The sequence below is a fragment of the Hyla sarda genome, chromosome 12 (assembly GCF_029499605.1).
Source record: "Hyla sarda isolate aHylSar1 chromosome 12, aHylSar1.hap1, whole genome shotgun sequence".
Taxonomy (NCBI): domain Eukaryota; kingdom Metazoa; phylum Chordata; class Amphibia; order Anura; family Hylidae; genus Hyla; species Hyla sarda.
Genome location: NC_079200.1, coordinates 42,368,428 through 42,389,745, shown reverse-complemented (window position 1 = coordinate 42,389,745; position 21,318 = coordinate 42,368,428). Strand labels below are relative to the sequence as shown.

General features: G+C 45.3%; 1 protein-coding gene across 1 annotated transcript in view; it reads left to right on the top strand.

Moving 5' to 3' along the window:
• Positions 1-21,318, top strand: part of PSMD11 (proteasome 26S subunit, non-ATPase 11) — a 46,225-nt gene that overhangs the window by 18,030 nt on the left and 6,877 nt on the right. The window contains exons 8-13 of the mRNA XM_056548863.1: positions 7,176-7,236; positions 7,890-7,952; positions 8,059-8,184; positions 14,377-14,412; positions 15,743-15,794; positions 17,727-17,869. Coding sequence (XP_056404838.1) covers positions 7,176-7,236; positions 7,890-7,952; positions 8,059-8,184; positions 14,377-14,412; positions 15,743-15,794; positions 17,727-17,869 — 481 coding nt within the window. The remainder of the gene's footprint in view (positions 1-7,175; positions 7,237-7,889; positions 7,953-8,058; positions 8,185-14,376; positions 14,413-15,742; positions 15,795-17,726; positions 17,870-21,318) is intronic.

The window sequence follows — 21,318 nt, the reverse complement described above, 5'->3', positions numbered from 1 at the left end:
GGCGTGTCCGGGAGTCTGTTGCCTAGCAACATCTGCAGGGCGACAGTTTGGAGAGTGGTCTCTAAACTGTGGCCCTCCAGATGTTGCAAAACTACAACTCCCACCATGCCTTGACAGCTGTTTGCTGTGTTGGCATGTTGGAATTTGTAGTTTTGCTAGATGGGGTTCAGGCTAGAGATCACTGACAGCGGTCTCTAAACTGTAGCCCTCCAGATGTTACAAAACTACAACTCCCAGCATACCCAGACAGCAGTTTGCTGTCTTAGCATGCTGAGATTTGTAGTTTTGCAACATCTGGAGGGCCACAGTTTAGAGACCACTGTCGGTGATCTCCAGCCTGAACCCCTCTAAATCTTGCAAAACTACAACTCCCAGCATTCAGGAACAGCATAGGGCTGTCTCGGCATGCTGGGAGTTGTACTTGCGTGCCTCCAGCTGTTGCATAACTACATCTCCCAGCATTCCCTTTGGCAATCAGTACATGCTGAGAGTTGTAGTTCTGCAACAGCTGGAGGCACACTGGTTGGGAAATACAGAGTTAGGTAATAGGTTCTATTACCTAACTCAGTATTTTCCAACCAGTGTGCCTCCAGCTGTTGCAAAACTACAGCTCCCAGCATGCACGTTCTGTCAGTGCATGCTGGGAGTTGTAGTTTTGCCCCCCCCCCCCCCATGTGAATGTACAGGTTACATTCACATTGGCGGCAGATTACAGTTAGTTCCCCGCTTCAAGTTTGAGCTGCGGCAAATTCGGGAGACTCAGTGCGGGAGACTCAGTGTAATCCACCGTCAGTGTGAATGTAGCCTAAAAACACTACACTAACATAAAATAAAGAGTAAAACACTACATATACACACATACTCTGCCCCCCCCCCCCCCCAATAAAAATGAAAAATGTATCCTACAGCAGTGTTTCCAAAACGGAGCCTCCAGCTGTTGCAAAACAAAAACTCCCAGCATTTCTGGACAGCCATTGACTGTCCAATCATGCTGGGAGTTTTGCAACAGCTGGAGGCACCCTGTTTGGGAATCACAGGCTTAAAATACCCCTATGTCCACCCCTATGCAAATCCCTAATTTAGGCCTCAAATGCGCATGGCGCTCTTTCACTTTAGAGCCCTGTCGTATTTCAAGGCAACAGTTTAGGGCCACATATTTTGGGGGGCTTTTTCTTCTTTTACCCCTTATGAAAAGGTAAAGTTGGGGTCTACACCAGCCTGTTAGTGTAAAAAAAAAACAAAAAAAAAAACACTTTTGTACACTAACATACTGGTGTTGCCCCATACTTTTAAATTTCACAAGCAGTGAAAGAAAAAAGCCCCCAAAATTTGTAACGCAATTTCTCCTGAGTACGGAGATACCCCCTATGTGGGCGCAAAGTGTTCTGGGGACGCACAACAAGGCTCAGGAGTGAGAGCGCACTATGTACATTTGAGGTCTAAATTGGTGATTTGCACAGGGGTGGCTAATTTTACAGCGGTTCTGACATAAGCGCAAAACAATAAATACCCACATGTGACCCCATTTTGGAAACTACACCCCTCACGGAATGCAATAAGGGGTACAGTGAGAATTTACGCCCCACAGGTGTCTGACAGATCTTTGAAACGGGTCTGTGAAAATGAAAAATAATTTTTTTTATTTGCGCAGCCCACTGTTCCAAAGATCCGTCAAATGCCAGTGGGGTGTAAATTCTCACTGCACCCCTTATTACATTCCGTGAGGGGTGTAGTTTTAAAAATGGGGTCACATGTGGGGGGGTCCACTGTTCTGGCACCACGAGGGGCTTTGTAAATGCACATGGCCAAATTCTCTCTCCAAAAGCTCAATGATGCTCCTTCTCTTCTGAGCATTGTAGTTCGCCCCCAGTGCACTTCACGTCCACTTATGGGGTATTTCCATACTCAGAAGAGATGGGGTTACAAATTTTGGGGGGTATTTTCTGCTATTATCCCTTGTAAAAATGTAAAATTTGGGGGAAAACAAGCATTTACATATGCAAAAGTCGTGAAACACCTGTGGGGTATTAAGGTTCACTTTACCCTTGTTACGTTCCCCAAGGGGTTTAGTTTCCAAAATGGTATGCCATGTGTTTTTTTTTGTTTTTGTTTTTTGCTGTCCTGGCACCATAGGGGCTTCCTAAATGCGGCATGCCCCCAGAGCAAAATTTGCTTCCAAAAAGCCAAATGTGACTCCTTCAATTCTGAGACCTGTAGTGCGCCAGCAGAGCACTTTTCACCCCCATATGGGGTGTTTTCTGAATCGCGAGAAATTGGGCTTCAAATTTTGGAGGGTATTTTCTGTTTTTACCTTTTTTAAAATGTAAAATTTTTGCTAAACCAAGCATTTTTGGTAAAAAAATAATTTTTTTTTTTTTACATATGCAAAAGTCGTGAAACACCTGTGGGGTATTAAGGTTCACTTTACCCCTTGTTACGTTCCTCAAGGGGTCTAGTTTCCAAAATGGTATGCCATGTTTTTTTTTTTTTTTTTTGCGGTTTTGGCACCATAGGGGCTTCCTAAATGCAACATGCCCCCCAAAAACCATTTCAGAAAAACGTACTCTCCAAAATCCCCTTTTCGCTTCTGAGCCCTCTACTGCGCCCGCCGAACAATTTACATAGACATATGAGGTATGTGCTTACTCGAGAGAAATTGGGCTACAAATTCAAGTATAAATTTTATCCTTTTACCCCTTGTAAAAATTCAAAAATTAGGTCTACAAGAACATGCAAGTGTAAAAAAATTTTGATTTTGAATTTTCTCCTTCACTTTGCTGCTATTCCTGTGAAACACCTGTGAAACAAAGGCTTAAAACACCTACTAAATGTCATTTTGAATACTTTGGGGGGTGTAGTTTTTTATAATGGGGTCATTTATGGGGTATTTCTAATATGAAGACCCTTCAAATCCACTTCAAACCTGAACTGGTCCATGAAAAATAGCGAGTTTGAAAATTTAGTGAAAAATTGTAAATTTGCTACAGAACTTTGAAGCCCTCTGGTGTTTTCCAAAAGTAAAAACATGTCAATTTTATGATGCAAACATAAAAAAGACATATTGTATATGTGAATCCAAAAAAAAAATTATTTGGAATATCCATTTTTCTTACAAGCAGAGAGCTTCAAAGTTAGAAAAATGCTAAATTTTCAATTTTTTTCACCAAGAAAGGATGCAAGTTACCACAAAATTTTACCACTATGTTAAAGTAGAATATGTCACGAAAAAGCAATCTCAGAATCAGAATGATAAGTAAAAGCATTCCAGAGTTATTAATGTTTAAAGTGACAGTGGTCAGATGTGCAAAAAAGGGCTGCGTCCTAGAGGTGAAAATGGGCTGCGTCCTTAAGGGATTAAGGTGTTAAAGGGGTATTCCAGCTTTATACATCTTATCCCCTATCCAAAGTATGATCGCAGGGGTCCTGCTGCGGGGGGGGTTGGGGGAATCTCGGTGCAGCTCCCGGCATTCTGTGCCGGGCGCTGCCTCAGAGATGGCTGTTACGCCCCCTCCCATAGACATGACTGGAGGGGACGTGGTGTGACGTCTTTAGGGGGCGTGGCCATGATGTCACAACCCCATCTCTGAGGCAGCGCCTGGCACAGAATGCAGAGAGATCACGGGAGTCCCCAGCGGCAGGACCCCTGCGATCATCTATGGTATCCCCTATCCTTTGGATAGGGCATAAGATGTATAAAGCCAAAATACCCCTTTAAGCTCAGGTTGGATGGGGACCGTCTGGAAGCCATTTTCAGGTCTCCCTTTATAGATGTTTAATTGGGGTTAAGTGAGGGCTCTGGCTGGGCCACTAAAAGACGTTCACTCCTCTGTTGTCTTGGCTGTGTACTTAGGGTGATTGTAAAAGATTTATCAAAATCTGTGCTAAGGAAAAGCTGATCAGTTGTCCACAGCAACCAACCAGATCACTTACCGTATATACTAGAGTATAAGCTGACACGATTATAAGCAGAGACCCCTAATTTCACCCCAAAAACCCAGGAAAAGTTATTGACTCGACTATAAGCCCAGGGTGGGAACTATATCACCCCCCCCGTCATCATCCAGACCCCCGTCATTAACACCCCACGTCATCATCACCCTATCATCATCCCCCCTTCATCATCACCGCCTGTCATCATCCCCCCCCCCCCCCCTTCATCATCACCGCCTGTCAATCCAGTGGTCTTCAACCTGCGGACCTCCAGATGTTGCAAAACTACAACTCCCAGCATGCCCGGGCATGCTGGGAGTTGTAGTTTTGAAACATCTGGAGGTCCGCAGGTTGAAGGTCGCAGTTTCGTCATCATACAGAACCCCCCCTTTTAGTTTTCTACTAACCTCCCCTCGGTCGGAAGGAAGGGTGAGCTGGTCCGGGCCATCTATGCTGCAGGCACCGTCCGGTGGGGAAGGTTAGTCGTTCCGGGCTGTCCATCTTCACCAGGGTGGCCTTCTTCTCTGCTCCGGGCCTGGCCCCGGACTAGTGAGATTGCTCTGACGACGACGCACAGCGCATGAACATCCCTGTGCGTCGTCGTCGAGGCAACGTCACTAGTCCGGGGCCGGGCGCGCAGAGAAGGCCCCCCCCAGGTGATGATGTACAGCCCGGAACGACTAACCCACCCCACCGGACGGTCCCTGCAGCATAAATGGCCTGGACCAGCTCACCCTTCCTTCCCACCATGGGGAGGTGAGTAGAAAACTAAAGGGGGGGTCTGGATGATGAAGGCGGCCGCAGTGGTCTTCAACCTGCGGACCTCCAGATGTTTCAAAACTACAACTCCCAGCATGCCCGGACAGCCGATGGCTGTCCGTGCATGCTGGGAGTTGTAGTTTTGCAACATCTGGAGGTCGGCAGGTTGAAGACCACTGAGAATGGATTGACAGGCGGAGAGTTCACTCGAGTATAGGGGGGGGGGGTGTTTTCAGCACGAAAAATCGTTCTGAAAAACTCGGCTTATACTAGAGTATAATAGTATTTTAGGTCTTTTTAAAAATAGAACAAGCAATCAGATAGTTTGCTATATGCAACTGCTCATCTTCTCCACACAAGTTCTGATAAATCTTCCACATTGTCTTTTTTTTTTTTATGGGTACTCCACTGGAAAATCAACTGGTGCCAGAAAGTTACAGATTTGTAACTTATTCTATTTAAAAATCTTAATCCTTCCAGTGCTTATCAGCTGCTGTAGGGTTCTTTTCTTTTTGAATTTCCTTTCTGTCTGACCACAGTGCTTTCTGCTGACACTTGCGCCGTGGTCTGTATTTTTATCGGTACCATTTTTGTTTTGATGGGACTTTTTGATTGCTTTTTATTATTTTTATGGTATATAAAGTGACCAAAAATTCACAATTACTACTTTCACAGTTTTCCTCTACGTTAAGATATTAACCAATTTCTTCTAGTAAACTTCCTTTACACAGTGAAGTGCACTTTCGGGTATGTTCGGGAATGATGTCCACAGTGTAGTAGATAACGTAAATGCAAACTAGCATTTGTATAATTTGCTGATAAGCCTAGATCCGGAATACAAGGATGTTCTGCAGCAGCCTCAGTGCTAGAGAGAACTGGATTTTCTGTAATTTTGTGATTATCTGGTAATTGTTCAGATTACATCATAGGACACTGTGTTCCAGGATTATAGAAAAGGTTTTCTGTAGGGATGCACCGAAAATGACCCTTTCAGCCTTTTTGACTAAGGGATTGTCTTGCCAATAATTTCGGTGAGTGTGGCTTGGAACTTACATAAGAAAGTCCGGCTGAAGACGCGCAGTAAGCACCAAGTACCAGCGGGAACATATGTGAAGCAGAGTAATACATGCTTTATTCCCCCCCCCCCCCACAATAGTCCCATAGTGTATAAAGGGTACAGGGCGTGATGGGGGTATTGAATTATTTAGTATTGCCGGCTATCTCCAGGGCCACACTGCCTTCTCCTCTTGTGTGTCCGTGGCTGGGAGACTGCAGTACTCTCTGTGCTGAAGTGTCTCCGGGGCACAATGTGGGAGACCCCCGTGATCTGACACGTATCCCCTATCCTTAGGATAGGGGATAAGTTATTATAGCAGAGTTTTCCTTTAATGAAACCGCACGGTCAATGACGTAAACATACAAAAAATACTAACGCCCAGAATTGCTGACACTTGGTTATTTCATGTAGCAGAAAAAGTGATCAAAAAGTCCCATCAAAACTAAAATGTTACCAATAAAAAAATATAGATCACGGCACAAAAAATTTGCCCCTGTACAACCCCATATATGTAAAAATAAGTTAAGGGGTCAGAAGAGGCATTTTAAGCATACTGATTTATTTTATTTATTTATTTTATAAAAAAAAAAGATATATAAGGGGGAGATTTATCAATTATCAGATTTGCAGAGGAAAAATGGAGTTGTTGCCCATAGCAACCAATCAAATCAGCTTGCCTCTTTAGTTTTCAGAGGCCTTTAATAATTTAAGAAACAATCCTGGTTGCTAGGGGGCAACTGCACTTTTTTTCTGCACAGGGTTTGATAAATCTCCCCCCGAATTTTTAGGTAGTAAATAGAGATGAGTGAACTTACAGTAAATTTGATTCGTCACAAACTTCTCGGCTCGGCAGTTGATGACTTTTCCTGCATAAATTATTTCAGCCTTCAGGTGCTCCGGTGGGCTGGAAAAGGTGGATACAGTCCTAGGAGACTCTTTCCTAGGACTGTATCCACCTTTTCCAGCCCACCGGAGCGCCGGAAAGCAGGATAAGTCATTAACTGCCGAGCCGAGAAGTTTGTGACGAATCGAATTTACTGTAAGTTCGCTCATCTCTAGTAGTAAATTAAAACAGAAAAATTTGGTATCATGTAATCGTATGGACCTACAGAATATAATGTGTCATTGTTAATGAAAAGTGGACTGCGTAGAAACACAGCTTTTTTTTTTCTTCAATTTCTTCCCAGAATAATTTTTTTTCTTGTTTGACTGTAGATTTGGTGGTAAAATGAGTGGCGTCATTACAAAGTACAATTTAACTAAAAAAAAAAAATTGAGAATACAATTTTACAAAAAAAAACGATATTAACAAAAGTGGGCGGGGCAATGCATTTTCGGTTTTAGACCAAGCATTTCCGTTTCGGTGCATCCCTAGTTTTCTGTATAGAACATATATATATTTTTTTCAAATTGTCTCTCTCAATGACAGGCCAGAAGACGTGCAGGCCTTGGTGAGCGGGAAGCTGGCACTCCGTTACGCTGGACGACAGGTAAGTGATGGGCCAATTGACCCTCTCCTCTGCGCAGTGAAACAGTGAACTTTCCTGTTAATACTAGATATAGAATAATATAGAAAGGCATATGAAGCGGAAAGCTCTGTGGTTAGTAATACCGCCTCCTATTTGTAAATACTTATAAAATAGGTGACAACTAATTTGCAAAGCATAATTGTTATTAATAAAAATGATAAATGATGGGACTTGTTTAAGCTTTTAGCTCTCCAATTCATTATCGAATGCTGAGCAGAGACACTGTATTCCTGTAAGGTCTTTAGACATCCATTGCAACGATAGAGGTTTGTTTCAACCTCAAATGGGAAAGTGATTGTCCATAGGGATCAACCCCTTTAACTGCACTAAAGGCGATGCTGTTAAATACATTATAAATATCTTATTGGTGGAGTTGTCCTTCATATCGTACAGAACACGAGTTTGGCAGCTGTACTTCACCGGCCATTTGAAACCTGGTTTTAAGGAGCAATTGGTGACTCCTCCATCCCTTACTTGTTTTCCCATTGGCCAGGGATCCTATTGATCAGACCACCTGTCAAGCTTTTCACCCATAGATATGCTAAAAATGTCAGCACAGCCCTATTATCTGCCTTGGAATTAAGTAAACAATTGATAACTTATTTGCCTTGCAGACAGAAGCATTGAAGTGTGTGGCCCAGGCCAGCAAGAACCGCTCCCTTGCCAATTTTGAAAAGGTAAGACTTTGTGTTCCTTTTAGAGCCTGGTTAGAAGACTTGCATCAGTAATGATCTTGTGCAGATATCACCTCTGTGAATTCTAATTCCTGCCTTCATCCTACAGGCGCTGACAGATTACAAGGCAGAGTTGCAGGAGGACCCCATTATTACCACTCATCTGGCTAAACTCTATGATAACCTGTTGGAACAGAATCTTATCCGAGTCATAGAGCCTTTCTCTAGAGTACAGGTAAGTACCAAGATAACTGTGGAGTCTCTGAAATTATTCTTCTCTATCTTTGGAAAGTTGGATTGTGTTTACCACAGCAGTTAGCCATAAAATCACCAAAAATATCCCATACACCTCTTACCACAGTTGCAGACATGGGGTTGGTTTACCGTTAGATACAGTAACTCTACCTACAAGATTGAGATTGCAGATGATTTATGGGAAACACCTCGTGCGATACCCTTTTTTGGGGGGAACTCTTAAAACAAAAAGGAATTGTAAAGAGTAAATATCCCCTTTTTAAAAGGGTTGTCAGCTAGAATGTAATATTTTCTTTTCTATGTAGCTTTTCATTGGGGGACACTTTACTGATGGGTATTTGCTCTTGCCACTAGGAGGTGCTGACACTAGGAAAAGAAGTCTGCTCCTCCCTGGTGAGGTAATCAGTTTTAGTTAGTGTCAGTAGGAGGCATGACACAGGTCTGGGAGCTCCCCAGACCTGGTATTTTTTTTTTTCTAGTAAGGGCTGTTTAGTTAGGGGTTTTTTTTTCTCCCTTTTTGTTTCCCTTTTACAGGTGGGGGTTCAGGAGCATGGCGCTACCTGTTCCCTCCCCCCCATATGTGACAAAGGGGCATAGACATAGAGCATGTACTCTCAACCCCTTCTCGCCAATGGCCAATCCCTGGAGGTTGTACCCTGGGTCCGCGTCCCCCACTGCCCCTGCTCTCCCAGCTATCTTAGCCTGGTATGATGCAGTGTGGCCATAAGCTGGTTGAAGACGCCTGGGTGAGTATGAGAAGTCTGAGAGAGTCTGTTGGTGAGTATGTCTAACATCACGCCTCTCCCCTTCTGTACTCCGCTAGGGTTTCTCCATCCGGAGGTCCCTTTTCCACAGCGCCGGCTCCTCAGCCGCCATTACACGTGGCCTTGTGGCCTCCTGCTCATGCTACCGGTAGCACCATCTGCAACAATCCTCAACCGTCTGGCCCGTCCCCTGCTTTTACCCTGACGGGTTAATCCTAAGGATTATTGGCAATATCCCTGACATTTGTTGGGGCTCTCGGGTGTGGGGGCTCAGTGGGCTGTACGGGGGCTCATTCTCTTGCTGAACAGCGGTTCTGTACATATATAGACAGCTGGCTCTGCTCCTCTGCTGGCCGCCTTTTTCTCTGCACACACTTTCACTTTCCTTTCATCGGCGCCATTATGCCCCTCTCATGCTCCACCCCTCTCCCTCACCTTGTTCCCAGGGCGACGGGAGGCCGAGCGCTTGGACGAAGGGTCCCGCCATCCGGCTCCGGCATCTCCCCGCAGCGTGATATCTGCTGCTCCTTGCTTGGCAGTGACTGGGCACACTGCAGGGGTTGGGGGTGCTCCGTCAGCAGTTCTCGGCCTTTCCCTCCCAGGCGTCTGGCAGGTTCTGGCCTCGGGGTCCCTTGCGCAGCACACTGCTTCCTGCACTCATTTTATTTACAAAAAAAATATTCTGCTTCTCAGCCCCTACTTTCTGGTCCCTTGTTTGGCTTCCCCTTGTGGCGGCAGACAGCTATTGCAGTCTTTTGATATCTGCTTTTTACCGGTTTAATCTTGCTTGGTTTCCGGTCTGGGGACCATATATTAAATGTTATTTTTGGGGGCCACTTTGATCTTTGCTTCCGCCACCCTGTTTTATCACCTGAAGAGGCAAAGGTCTCTTCGCCAGCTCATGGATATTGTGCGTGGCATTTCTGCCATAACATGTCTGCCGCGCCCACATCTGCATTCCAGCCCCTTCCCCAGGGTAAGACACCGGTGCGATGCCCCTACAGATGCATCCACATCCTTGACCTAAGCTGAGGGCCTTTCCCAGGTGTTTTCTTCTCTTGTGTCTTTAGACAGTGTCCGCTTGTGGTCTTTATTCCCGGGAGCATGCTGGGAAACCGCAGTGGTATCAATTTTCTGCCAGAGGTCCTTATAGGTCTTCGAAATCTGTGGCTAGTGTGCTGGACCCCCCAGTTCTAGTGCAAGGTTTTCAAGCACATCTTCCTACGTGGACATGAACTGGACCCAATACCACAGACAGTGGTGTGTGTGGTTTCCTCTGCCACATCACATGGCTGCCGCAGCCACGGATGGAATTACGGCTCCCCACTGCTAAAAAGTGGTGTCCGAAGGAGTGACCCGGCATGTACAATGGATTCTGTGCAGGGCGACGGGGATACAATCCACGGCTCCTTAGCCTCCCTGATCTCCCAGGATGGCGGGGATACTATTCATGGGCCCGCCCCTCCATATGCGACAATAGGGCACCAGCGCCTGGGGTGTTCTCTCTGTTTCTGCCACCACTGGTCTCTCATCATGGGGCTGCCGCGTGCTTGTCTGGAGTTCCTGTACCCCTCTTCTAATGTAAGCCGGACAGTGGTCTTCATGGTCTTCTACACCTCTAGGTTGCCCTTCAGGAGTTACGGTCCCACTGCTATTGCGCGGTGTCCGATGAAGTGATTCAGAGAGTTCCTCCAAGTGCACAGGGATGATGCCAGTCAGACAGATTTCGTCTGCATGGTCTCCAGCACCACCATGTTGCCCACCAGATCGGACGCACTCAAATACCCCACTTTTCCCCACTTTCTGTGGGAAAGTTCGAAGGAGTGATCCTGTGCGTTCAGGAATCCGGTCAGCCATGCATTGGGTCAACTACCATACACTTCCCACTCCGTGGACTGACGAGATGTAGTTCGCAGTGAGTCAACCCATGTTGTTCCATGTGCCCTATGCAATGCACCGCATACTGGTTCGCAGGTCCCTCTCTGCATGTCTGCCATTCTCACGGATGAATGCTGGTAACCCACTTTCAATGTGTGGGTCTGACTGCGGGACCAGGTGTGGCCATGGTCACTATGCCATATAGCCAGACTGTGTGCAGGGTTTCTAATCCACCAGGTGACCTCCCCCTTTCCTGCCGCTCCCGTCACTGCATCCCGGTGACTCACTTTCCATGTGAAGTTCCACAAAGTGTGTCTCTGTGGGTTCGTTGAACCTGTTATACCATTCAGACTGTCTCTTGCATCTGTGACGGCAGCCCTGGGGTGGGACGCCATTAGGAAATGAGGTGTGGACGTTTCCTACAGGTTCCATGGCTTTTCACGGCAACTGCAGCACTGTCCCCCTTTCTAAGAATGCCACGTTGGTGTGCTAGGGGCATGGTTGTGACACACCATTGGGTGCTGAGCATGTCTTTTATACTGTGGACTTGGATATCTGCAATTCCTTTCATGTCTGCAATCTTGGTTCCTCACTACTATCGAGAGGTATCCATGTCTGTGTCCATACGTATGTTTGGTCCCTCGGCACATGTAGAGTCCACCTTCCCTTCTATCGGTGGGGTGTGCTTCGGACCCTCTGTAATCTTGTTTCCACAGGTCTGTGGGGGTTGAGCACCTCTGTTCCATTCCTGTGAAAGGTGGCCCATGTGCCTGCTCGGTTGCCTTACACACGACTAGACTGGCTCTGGTGCCCATCTGGCCCGGAGTTTCACCCCAATGGGGTGTTCCTCTCAATGCTGTTGGTTGCCGTGTATGCATGCGTGTGTGCTTCTTCCTTGCATCTGTAGTCATGTCTTTGCCCAGTGCCAGTGTCCAGGATTCCGATCCCTCTGGGGACACAAATCGGCTCCTCAATATGTTCTTGCAGAGTTTCTAGGGGCTTCATCCACCCAGTACTTTGTCCATTGTCACGGGCGGCTTGTCCCTGCTCCTACAGTGGCTGGTGCACTTTGACAATCCTCATTCCACAGGGGTACAGGGATCAGGGGGCTTGGCATGGTCAGTGCCTGAGTTTCATCTCCACCACCCCTTGTTTTCCCATCCACTAGGGGGACTATTTCACTGGTCGCTTCCTGCTACAAAGTTGGAGCCATCTCTCTCTTCTCTCTATAGGTGGGATATCTGGCTGGCCCCTTGTTTTTCACTGAGATCATTCAGCAGAGCTTTTCGCTGTCTATGCCTGTGTGCTTACTGCCCACTATTGCAGCCTGGCTCTCTTCCTGTTTCTTGGTTATCTACTGCGGCTCAGGCAGCCTTGGCACTCCCCTCTGGAGTGGTTTCTGCTATCATGTGTGGCTCGCCGACAAGCTGGTCTAGCCTCAGTCTGTCGTCTGGGTCCTGCCATTGCTCTCCTCCCCCCTCGGCACAGTCTCCCTGTAAGGGTGTGTTCCTCCTTTCCTTGACTGTGTGTCATTAATGCTATACTGACTCCACAGTTTTCTAGTTACCTTTCTGTGCCCAGAGCCTGGAAGTCCCAGCCGGGTTCCCTTTTGTTCCCCCTCTGTTCCCGTCCTGACGAGTTGTTGCTTTGGAGTGCTCTGGTCTGTTCTGACCGCTGGGGCCCAGGATTGGTTGGTCTCCTTGTCTTGGCCACTATCCTGGGACGCTGTGGCGTGCCTCCTTCTTTAGGTCGGCCCTCCTGGTTCTTTGGGCCTTAGTGATGGTTGAGGTCTCGGGCATTTGTAGCGGCAGTCCTGCCCAGATTTCTCTGCGATATTATTTATGGGGCGGTCCTTCTGTACCGCACTTCTGTCTCTGCACGGATCTTTGTCACCTGGAATGTTTCGTGGACGTTGGGTTTCCTTACCCTTCAGGTGTAAGTCTTCCGGGAGACTCTGGAACCTCCAATTCCCATATCGGCCACGCCGGTGTTCCAGATACTCATTTTCAGAGTCTTCCGCTACTTTCTTGGCTGTTTATTCTTCCGTGCCCATCTTCCAGGTGACTCGGGAACCTCCATTTCCCATGTCTGGTGCTCTGGTGTTCCGGGATGCCTCTTTTCTGGCCATTCTTCTTCTTGGCCATTATTCCCTTCCATCTTCTTCTTCGGGGTCCATGTTCTCTCGAAGTGGAGGGTGTTCCGGTCGTTTGGATAACACCACTTGAGCTATGTCACCTCCCAGGTGCTCGTTGCGGGCTCCTGGATAGGAGTTTTGGGTATGCAGATGATCAGATCTTCAATCTTTCGCACCAAGCCTCTCTAGAGCCGGTTTCTGTCTTTTTCTTTTGTTGTGCCATTTTTGTTTCCCAGCCGGGCTAGCCCTCGATCTGGTTCTGTGTTCCTTAGAGTTGATTTCCTACCTCCTTCTGGGATTGATGGTTCCAGACCCTCTGGCTTCTTAGTTGACTTTTCCTGGTCTCTCTGAGGACCATAGGTTTAGAGTCCCTGTGAAGGACGGTCCCTTCCTTTTGGCGGTCCAGTCCATCTTTATGGCTGGGGATCTTCTGGGAGCCCTGTTTCTAGGCCTCGGTTTTCCGTTGCCTGGGGTCTTGTCCGCAGGCCTTACGGACAAGTGGGTTTGTTCTCGGGACTGATTCCTTTTTGCTAGTGGTTGCTATTCCCACCCTAGGGGACTGCTTTGGTACGTCCCAGCAGTATAGGTGTCCCCCAATGAAGAGCGACCAAGAAAAGGAGATTTTTTTTTTTCTTTCTTTTTTTTTTTTTTTTTTTTTTTTTTTTTGTACTCTCCATAAAATCTTTCTCGTAGCCTTCATTGGGGGACACTGCACTCGCCCATTTCTTCATTTTTTTTTTTCCGGATATTCTTTTCCGGTTATTTTTTATCCGGGATTCTTTTCTACGGTCCTTCGGACATATTTCTTGGCTTCTCCTACTGCTTTGTGACAAAACTGATTACCTCACTTCCAGTGGGCGGCTATATCCTGTCAGGTAGGAGCCGACTTATTTTCCTAGTGTCAGCGCCTCCTAGTGGCAAAATCATATACCCATATGTATCTATGTCCCCCAATGAAGGCTACGAGAGAGATTTTATGGGGAGTACAAAAACTATCCTTATTGTCCCCATGCTGCTTAATAAAATAACAAACACTTAAACTCCTCTTCCTCTGACTGATCTATATAGCTGGGTAAAGTGCGCAGCTGTGTACTTCACTCCCTGGCTCTGCCCCCAGTTCTGTTGATTGCAGGAGAGGGCTTCTATAGTCTAACAATGGAGCAGTCTCCTACAATCAGTCTTTTTTTATTTTTATAGATCAGTGTTTCCTAACCAGGGTCCCTCCAGCTGTGGCCAAACTACAGCTCCCAGCATGCCCGGACGGCCAACTGCTATCCAAACATGCTGGGAGTTGTAGTTTGGCCGCAGCTGAAGGCACACTGTTATAGAACATCACCGTATGATGTGTTGCCCCTTTAGTATTTGCATATAACATTGATTTTATGTTTTCTTATAGATTGATCACATATCCATTCTCATCAAACTGTCAAAGGTAAGGAAGATTCCTTAATGTATGTAGTCTGTATTATATGTATTTTTATGCTGGGATCCATCAATATAGTTTTTATGTTTGTTGGCTCAGTCTGCCAAGGTCCCGCTTTTCATCTGTCATAAATGCTCTATAAGAACATTTCTTGCCTGCATTTGGTAAGTGGGAGGATAAGTACTTCAGTCTGATGGGAGTGATGGTTAGTTGCCATGCATTTTCCACTATATTCATTATGGTATATCCAGGGAGCCCAGATGATCCTGAGAAAAGTGATGCCAAGTGGTTCATTTACAACAGAAAGGTGGGTGCAAATGCATAGTTAAGATGAGATGCAGAAACATTATACTCTGCATGGAAAATGAACTTGCATTTGCACCCATATCTTTTACTTCCTTCAAGAAGCAGTGCACATTGAATGCAATGTGCTGCAAATAAGCCTATAATAATGTGGTAGGTTGAGCGCTGCTGATATAGGCCAACTCAGGGCTTCAGTATCTGCATCTATCCATTTATGAGCTTTCAAGAGTTGCAGCTTTTATAGGCTCCAGATCTGACTGGTTTCCCAAAATCCACCAAAGGTTAAAGGACAACTGCAGCCATAACAACTTATCCCTTATACACAGGATTGGGAGCCCCCCGCAATCTCCCAAAAAGGCCCCGGCATAGAGAGCAGCTAATGCACATAGCATCGACCTCCGAGGTCGACGCTACGCACCCTCCATGCCCCTTCCCCATACAGCTCTATGGGAGAGGCAGGGAGGCATGAACGTTGCCTCCTCGCCTATCCCATAGAACTACATGGAGGAGGCGTGTCGGCTGCGGCCGTCCCATCTCCTGCGCGGTAGAGCCGCGGCAGAGCCAGGGCCCAGTACAGGAGATCGCGGGGGAGATTTCTCCACAGGTTATGCATGCCCTGGGTCATTTATATCTCAAAAACTGGTTTGCCAATTGCCTAGTAGCATTTATGGAAGCCCCAAAAATCTGCAAAAAAACTTCTAGACAATCATATTGGCAGCATTCAAAAGCCCCATAGATAGAATGCGCTGGCTGTGTATGCACGGTGCAAACGGTTTATTCAGGGTGCCGAGTACCCTATGACCAGTGGGGAAAATCTGCAACAAATCTTGTGTTTTGACATGCTGTGATAAAGATTTCTGTATGAAATTTTGTTTTTTCTTTTTGCAGAGTGTGGGTGAAATTTCTTAAATCTCACCCCCCCCTCCTTCATCTGCTTACTTCTCTGCAGCATATCTGCTGTGTATGAACATATCAAGTCATGTTAGTCGTTTTGTATCCTTATGTGTAATTTTTTTTACTTTTCTCCTCTTTTCAGCCTGAGGTAGAACGCAAACTCTCCCAGATGATCCTAGACAAGAAATTTCATGGTGAGCTTCAGAAATGCATCCAGGCTGGTTGTACATAAGATAAAGCTTGTGTTCCCAAGTGCCAGTCCTGGCCCGATGAGGAAGGCTTTAATGTGCTGGTACATTTAGTCTAAATGAGACGTTTACAGCCATCTGGGCAGAATTTATTAGCACATCAGTGCAGCGGATTAGCGGAGCTCAGAGAGCGGCCTGCATCCTCGAGATAAGGGATCAAGACGACAGGAGCGCTCCCTGGAGGCCACATAAATACATGTTATATAAAGAGCTTAAATGCTTTCTAATTGTTCAGTTACTTTTTCTTGGCTAAAAAAACAAAATCCTGTTTTACTATAGAATATTTTACACTGTCGAAGTATGGATTTTACGGCGTATCTGTGGTTACGAGATCCTGACTATCAAGACCCACTTGTCTAGGCTGCAGAATTGTTATACACTTCCTCGAGTGGAAAGATGTGCACTGTTGGGAAAAGCTTTGTAAAATGTCCTTGTTTAATATGTTGAAGTCTCCTCCTGCTATCCTCTACAGGGAGAGCACTAAGGGCTGGACTTACTGAATCACTTTACCTTTTATAATCAATGTTTATGCATTGATGTTCTGGAGAGACGTCTCGGGGCATCTCTTGTTCTGGAGGACCTGTCCTGCATTACAGACAATCCATTGATTCTAATGTGCATTGTTTAATACTTAAATGTTCCCTGTGGTGGTGCTGCAGATTGAACACTTACTGGGGGTTCCAACATCAGGACACTTTGATTACCTTATTGGTAAAGGGGTATTCTGGATAGGGGATAAGGTGTCTGATTGCAGGGGTCCCGCCACTGGGACCCACGCAATCTTGGTGCTGCACCTAGAATTCTGTGCCGAGCGCTACCTCCGAGACGTGACATCACGGCCACGCCCCCTTGTGCTATCACACCACGCCTCCTCCATTTATGTTTATGGGAGGGGGTATGAAGACAATCATGCCCCCTCCCATAGTCATGAACTGAGGGTGTGTGGCCGTGAGTTCACGTCCCCTCAGGCAGTGTCCGGCACAATGCCAGGGGCTTCACCAAGATCGCGGGGGTCCCAGTGGCTGAATCCCTGCGATCAGACATCTTATCACCTATCCTTTATGATAAGAGAGAAAATGTATAAGGCCAGAATACCCCTTTAAGGGACCCTTCTCCAAGTAGGATCTGTCCAGCTTTTAATAGCAACTACAGGGATAGAGTGATATCTGAGGGTGAGGAATAAATGATCCAGGGATCTGGATAACCCATAGGGAAAACAAGTGTCCCAAAAGGGATAATAAAAAAGAACTCTGTATACCCAAAAATATAAGAAACAAGGAGATATACTCCTAAAGTTGTGATTTTAACACACACTATTTAGTAATACTTTATTTTTTTTAAATCAGAAAATTTTTATTGAACAATTTTTTCACAATAAAAAAACATATAAAGCAATCCAACAGTCCCCCAAAAAATATTACTTTATACACTGGATTTTTTTCTGTTAATTTGGTTCTTTTAAAAGGTCAACAATAGAACGTTTATAGGGGGGATCCCAAGTAAAAATATTTAGTCCTGGAGGGGTGTAAGCCCTGAGGGGAATTGATATGAACTGTCCAAGGCAGAGAACCTTTTTATGAGTTATTCAAATTCTCTGTTAATAGATCATTCATTGACTATTGAAGTTTTGCAATTGTCTAATCTATTTAGTTTCAGTTCCTTACTGTTTTCTGTATCCATACTGGCAGACAATGACTAACTTGTTTACATCTATAGGCTGAAAACTTCTACAGTCCTCCAGTTGTATTCAGTCTAGACAGTCCTGATACAAGAGACTGGATATATTTATAACAAACTCTCGCCTATGAGATGTCATGGTAATCTAGACATCCTGACCTGATACAAGAGTTTAATCCCTTTCTTATTTCTCTTCTACAGGTATCCTAGATCAGGGAGAGGGGGTCTTGATTATCTTTGATGAACCCCCTGTAGATAAGACATACGAAGCTGCTCTGGAAACCATTCAGAACATGAGCAAAGTGGTGGATTCTCTTTATAACAAGGCCAAGAAGCTCACATAGGTGAGTGGTAGCTGGTGTAAGGAATGATTAGAGCGGAGCCAGAGCTCAGTTAGGGATAGATGTGAAAAGAGAACAGCAGAATCTGCAGGAAGATGTGCATAAAGTTTATTTATTTTTTTTAAACCCCTTGCTGCAGAACGCCGGGTATAACCTACGCTGCGGCATGGGAGGGTTATGAAGCAAGCTCAGGAGCTGAGCTCGCATCATACCCACACGGTCACTGCTGCTATCAGCAGCCAGGACCGGTGGCTAATGCTGGATATCGCCGTTCCAGCAGATGTCCGGCATTAACTCTTTAAACCCGGCGATCAAAGTTGATCGCCATGTCTAAAAGTGAAGGTAAAAGCATCCCGGAAGCTCGGTCGGGCTGATCGGGACATCGCGATAAAATCGTGATGTCCTGATCAGCTAGGACGCAGCAGGAGGTCCCCTTACCTGCCTCCTGCGTGTCCGAACGGCAATTGATTGCTGCAAGCCTGAAATCCAGGCTTGAGTAATCAACTGCCGATAACACTGATCAATGCAAAGCTATGGCTTTGCAGTGATCTGTATAAAAGATCAGTGTGTGCAGTGTTATAGACCCCTATGGGAGCTATAACACTGCAAAAAAAAAGTGAACAAAATAAGTTAATAAAGATAATTTAACCCCTTCCTTAATAAGTTTTAATCACCCCCTTTTCTCATTAAAAAAACTGTAAATAAAAATATGTGGTATCGCCACGTGCAGAAATATCCAAACTATAAAAGTATTTAGTTAATTAAACTGCACAGTCAATGGCGCACGCACCAAAAAAATTCCAAAGTCCAAAATAGTGTATTTTTGGTCACTTTTTATAACATAAAAAAATGAATAAAAAGCGATCAAAAAGTCAGATCAATACAAAAATGGTACCGATAAAAACTTCAGATCACAGCGCAAAGAATTTGCCCTCATACCGCCAATTTTAAACATATACATTTTCCTGCATGTAGTTATGATTTTTTTTCCAAAGTAATAAAAAATCAAACCTATATAAGTAGGGTACCATTTTAATTGTATGGACCTACAGAATAAAGATAAGGTGTCATGTTTAATGAAAAATGTACTGCGTAGAAACAGAAGCCTCAAAAATGGCGTTTTTTTTTGTTTGTTTTTTTGTCCACTGATTTTTTTTTTCCCGTTTCGCAGTAGATTTTTGGGTAAAATGACTGATGTCATTACAAAGTAGAATTGGTGGTGCAAAAAATAAGCCATCATATGGATTTTTAGGTGTAAAATTGAAAGGGTTATGATTTTTAAAAGGTAAGGAGGAAAAATGAAAGTGGAAAAACGCTATGTCCTTAAGGGGTTAAATATATCTTTATTAATTTTCAGTTAACTGAACAAAATACAAATAAACAGTTCCGGTAGACCCTCCCCACCGGCACCCAAATGGCAATCAATCCAAAGGGTCAGATGTACAAAGAATTAAACGGGTAGTCTGGAGTCCAGAATCATCTATTTATCTATATATAAAAACATATCCTAGGAGCTCCTCAGTTTTCCACATAACCACCCTGGGAGGACCCACGAACTGGAGGATCAGCAGAAACGTCCAACAACCACTGTACCCAGACCTTATAATTTTTTCGGGCATTTCGGACTTACATATAGGGCATGATATAAGGGAACATATTTGTTCACTAATGCTAACCACCGTGACGGGGGGAGGACACGTCCTTCCAGGCAATCGCTAGAACCTTGCGCGCACAAAACAAAAGGAAACAGATCAATATGCTTCTATAAGAGTCCGCCTCTAACCTATTAATACCTCCCAGCAAACACACTTCTGGCGTCAAAACAAAGTGGAATTCTAAGTGATCTGGCAAGAATGTAATTACCTCTCTCCAAAAGGGCACAACACAGGAGCAAGTCCAAACCGCATGTAGAAAGGTGCCTCTTTCCCGCCCACACCTAAAACAGACATTCGACCCCCATGCGGTGTAGTCTAACAGGAGTAGAATACAAACGAAGGACAAACTGGGATTGAATAAGCATATCTTGGGCATTAACTACCGTAGGGTAATATGTCTTAACTACCTCCTTCCACATATCCACAGAAAGACTAGGAATCTCCTCATCCCACTTCAGCTCTGCCACAGCAAACGGTCTGGACCATCTGATTGCAATAAAGCATAACTCTAAGTGGCCTAGCCAGGTTGGTGGTCCCCAGGAGCAGCTCCAATTCATTAAACACAGGGGAAACCTCCAGTGAACCAAACTGCATAGAGACCGAATGTTGCAATTGGAGATACCTGAAGTGGGCATCCTGAGAGACATGAAAACGTTCTCTAACATCAGCCAATGAAGGAAAGACAGTCATCTCCAAACAAGTGCATGGCAAATTTGAGTCCCTGGGAGCTCCAAAATCCGACCGCCTCCAACTCCCGTAGGTGTTTCATATGAGGATTATGCCACCGGGGTGCTCTAGGAGATTCAACCGGCTGAGGAAAGTGCCCAGATACCACCGATCAGAACGCTGCCACTGTTCTAATAGCTGGCAAGGACAAAGAGGGAACATACCTGTATAATGTATTAGTCAGTGTCTCATAAGAACCCATGAGAGCCCCCGCCAAGGCTGTGAAGGTCCAGGTCAATCCACCAGGCTGCGTACACCAGCTGTGAGGCTAGAAAATAGTTATGCATATTAGGAACGGCTAGTTGCCCCCCCCCCCCCCCTTTTTTCCCCCAAAAGATGATGTTGGGGAAAGAAGGATCAGGCTGTCAAATTTTTGTCCTCAATTATTTTGAGATAAGCTACAGTCAAAACATCTCTGGGGAAGGTTTACTTCCCTCTCCCCTTTGAGAACACATGCATGATCTTCTGTACTGAGTGTGCATGTGTATGGAAGGGGGTGGGGGTGTTGGAGGATCAGCTGTCAGCTGAGCAAGCATCTAGGTGACTGACCACTATTTAGTTTGTTCTGAGGCAATGCCAGTGTCTAAGTATGCCATTCTAGCAAACCTCTGGGAGGTATACATTGGAAGATTTGTTATGGCATACAATGAACATGCGCCAGAATAATTTCTATAAGATAGTCCCTGCTGATCAAGGACCATTGGTTTACTTGATCTGCGTGATTAAAGTATAGACAAAGTGGTTTTGAATTTGTACAAACCTTGTGGAATTTTTGAATGTCTGCGCATGTATAGTAAAATAATAATCATGCAGGACTCCATGAACATCAGCCGGTTTGGCTTGTAAGCAGCAGGAACCATGGAAATGCTGGAACCATGTTTGCTGATCACTACCTATGCCATATGTTGCTCAGTATAAAGACTAGCACCTTATGATGCGATGTGATCTTTCATGGCTACTGTTCCCCCACATTGGAGATACAGGCAGAACACTCTGCTTTCTGCTGAATAAAATCTCTCCAAAAAGCTGAGTGCAATATATCTAGCTAAATACTGGAGAAGGAAAAAGATT